Genomic DNA, 3,145 nt, shown 5'->3' with positions numbered 1-3,145 from the left:
TCAGTCAAAAAGATCTTCAGTAGTTTTGTAAGGTCCATTTTCAGTGATAAAACGTTCTCCTTTAAAACCCCTGCATTGTGATACTTGTTTAATCTTCTCCAAATCAACCTCACTTAGCTCCCAATCAAATAGTTCAATATTTTTTTTCATTCTCTCCTTGTTGAAGCTCTTCACAATTGGAGTAGCACCTTGCTCTATTAGCCATCTTAATGCAACCTGAAATTGAAAATGTGTTAGGGTGTTTATTTACCTTTATGGCGAAAGAAAAATAAAGGGTGTTTGAGTATTTTTTATTTTTTTTATAACATATGCAGGGGATGAGATTCGAACCCGGACACCCATTTCTCCACATTTAAAATGTGTGATCTTCAGTCACTAGACTATTTGATTAAAAAAAAAAAAATCAATTTAATTAAGAGACAAAATAAATAGTCTCAGCTTTTAATAAGAAAATTATTAATGGTAGATTTCTCCTTCATCATAATATTTGATTTTAGTTACATTTATTCACTATTTTCTACTATATCATAAGTTGTAACATAACTATGTAAAAGCAATCACACCTATAACTGAAAACTTGTATAATGCAAAAAATAAATTTTAGTGCCATGATTTATTATAAGAACCTCTAAATTCCTAACAATGCAAAGAAATTTGATTAGTATGAAAATTCACCTGAGCTATAGCTTTTCCTGATGAGATTGCAATGTCTTTTATTATTGGATTGTCCATAACAGCAAGTGAACCCCACGGTGCTCCATTAGCACCCAAAGGGGACCATGCACTCACATGAATCCCTTTCTCTTTGCAGAACTTTCTCAGATATTCTTGATGCCATGCTGCATTCATTTCCACCTGGCAAAGAAACCAATGAATATTTCTAATGGGTTATTGGCAGAACATTGATGATATTTTTGAAAATTAATTATGTTTTTCTTAATCTCAAAATACAACGAATCCAATCGTTGTACTCCCTCCAGTCATATCCATAAGCAAAAAATCACTTTTTAGGTTCATTCAACACCTAATGTATTTGATCTATAATATATATCAAATACATTAGGTATATCAGTAGCTACATTTTTAAATGGTTATATCAGTAGCTAAATTTTTAAATGGTTTCCCAAAAATGAAAAAGAAAAAGAAAATGAAAAAGGGAAGAAAAAAAATCAATGCATTGTACCTGGACAAGAGCAGGAGGAATAGTTGCATATTCTAGAATTTCTGAAATTTTTTTCACACCAAAATTGCTAAGACCAATAGACTTAGCCAAGCCCAGATTAGCACATTGTTCCATATCTTTCCATGTCCCTTTCATATCAAAAGGAAGAATGTCTTCATTGGTGTAGTTGATCGCTTTTACCCCTTGTCTCAACCTCACTGGAAAATGGATTAGGTATAGATCCACATATTCTAGGCCCAACCTCCTTATGGAATGAATCATCACAAAAAAAATATATATATAAAACAATTAAGTCAAGCTAGACATAATCAAATACAACACATGCCAAATATTAAGAGAAAAATAAAAAAACTCTCGTTCATAGGTGTGAGATCCACATGTATGAATTGAAACATCCGAATGATGCACTCAGGAATCAGTTGTTAGAATCAATGAATCTTTTCCATTTCTTTTTATTGTTACATCTCAATCATCAAACTCAAGCACATCTTTTCTTTATAATATACCTCTTTTAATTTTTTCTCGTGTTTAATGGTTGAGATGTAGGAATTAAGAAAAAATAAAGATGGTTTTAACAAAGAGAATTTATTCCCATTTTTACCCTATTCAAGAAAAAAATCACAAGCCTTTGGATTTATTCATCCAAACGGAAAGGAAAAACAAAGTTTTCTCTTCCAACCTGATGAGTAAATTTGGACAAAACAGTGTTTTTCCTGTCCGGACGAATAAATCCAAAAGTGCGGTTTTTTAATAATCATGGATGTGAGAAAAGAAGCTCCAATAAAAACTAAATTAACTTTCTGTAAAAAAAATTATCCAAACTATTCAAATTTCATATTAAAAATTGCACCAATGAAATGAAAGAGAGTAATTGATTTACTTCAATGAATTTTTCAGTGCAGGGAAAACAAGACCAGGGTGTGACTCAGTACACCATAGTTTAGTAGTGACAAAAATGTCACTACGATTTTTAATAAGACCTTGTTCTAATGCTTGTGCTATGGCTTGACCAAGAGATTCCTCTGAACCATAATAAGCTGCAGTATCAAAATGTCTATAGCCAACTTTTATTGCATTGATGAATGCTGGAATGAGTTCATGATGTGGTGGTAAAGGTACTGTTCCAGTGCCAAACCCTAGCATTGGCATTTTGTGGCCTGAATTAAGCACAACTTCTGGAATTGATTTTGTTTCCATTGTTTCTATGGTATCAAAGAGATGGGAGATTATTGAATTTATAATATGGTTAATGGTCTTGTTAAGGAATAATGTGATAAGTTTAATATATTGTTAGTAATTTTTTTGTCCCTTATCCATTGTTTAAGATTTTTACCAAAAGTAAATTGTTGAAGATTCTAAAATATGCATTTAGAAATGTAATAAATAGTTTATTTTTAAAAAACAATAATATGCATGAAGACTCATTTTTATCCTTGAAAAAAATGTATATTCAACTTTAGTCACTGGAAAAGATAAACATGAACAACTTTATCTTAATATTCTTCTGCATTTTAACAAGATTCATTTCATATTTTCCGGTTTACAGATTTAAAATTTGAAGAAAAATATTTATATAGAAGGAAAAAAAAAATGTATTGACTGTTTTTTAAGGAAGGGAAAATATTGACTGTTATTTTGTATTTCATGTACAGTTAAGTTACTTTTCAAATTTTATTTATAAATTTGTACTATATACATTAAGTCTGCTATGTATACATTAATTAATCTGCTATGTATACATTAAATCTACCATGAATTTATAATAGTTTATTGAGGGCTCCTCTAAGGAAAAAGTTTTTTGAGGGGTGGAATTTATAATATATAGGTGTAAAAAATATCGATTCCACAAGTATTTGTCAAATTTACTCGCAGAATCACGGGGTGGCAAAGGGGAGCCACGGCCACCCCATCTTATCTTAAAAAATAATAATTTTTTCATGCTTTGAAAATTACCATAACAAC

At 30.5% G+C, this 3,145-nt stretch overlaps 1 protein-coding gene across 1 annotated transcript; it reads right to left on the bottom strand.

Annotated features, from left to right (window-relative positions):
- Positions 1-2,380, bottom strand: LOC25496670 (protein REDOX 2). The gene is made up of 4 exons (XM_039827091.1): positions 2,164-2,380; positions 1,184-1,380; positions 676-855; positions 1-216 (listed from the first exon to the last, which is right to left on the bottom strand). The coding sequence occupies exons 1-4, from the start codon at positions 2,378-2,380 to the stop codon at positions 1-3; spliced, it is 810 nt and encodes a 269-aa protein (XP_039683025.1).
- Positions 2,381-3,145: the final 765 nt, after the last annotated feature.

This window comes from Medicago truncatula, chromosome 6 (genome assembly GCF_003473485.1).
Source record: "Medicago truncatula cultivar Jemalong A17 chromosome 6, MtrunA17r5.0-ANR, whole genome shotgun sequence".
Lineage (NCBI taxonomy): Eukaryota > Viridiplantae > Streptophyta > Magnoliopsida > Fabales > Fabaceae > Medicago > Medicago truncatula.
This window is presented reverse-complemented; position numbering and strand designations above follow the sequence as displayed.

What these genes read in the sequence shown, in the direction of transcription:
- LOC25496670 (XM_039827091.1), bottom strand. Translation starts at nt 2,380, where the DNA reads ATGGAAACAAAATCAATTCCAGAAGTTGTGCTTAATTCAGGCCACAAA. An exon ending in AGCACAAGCATTAGAACAAG is followed by an intron (nt 1,381 to 2,163) that starts GTCTTATTAAAA and finishes TCCATTTTCCAG; the next exon opens with TGAGGTTGAGACAAGGGGTA. An exon ending in CAGGAAAAGCTATAGCTCAG is followed by an intron (nt 217 to 675) that starts GTGAATTTTCAT and finishes TTTCAATTTCAG; the next exon opens with GTTGCATTAAGATGGCTAAT.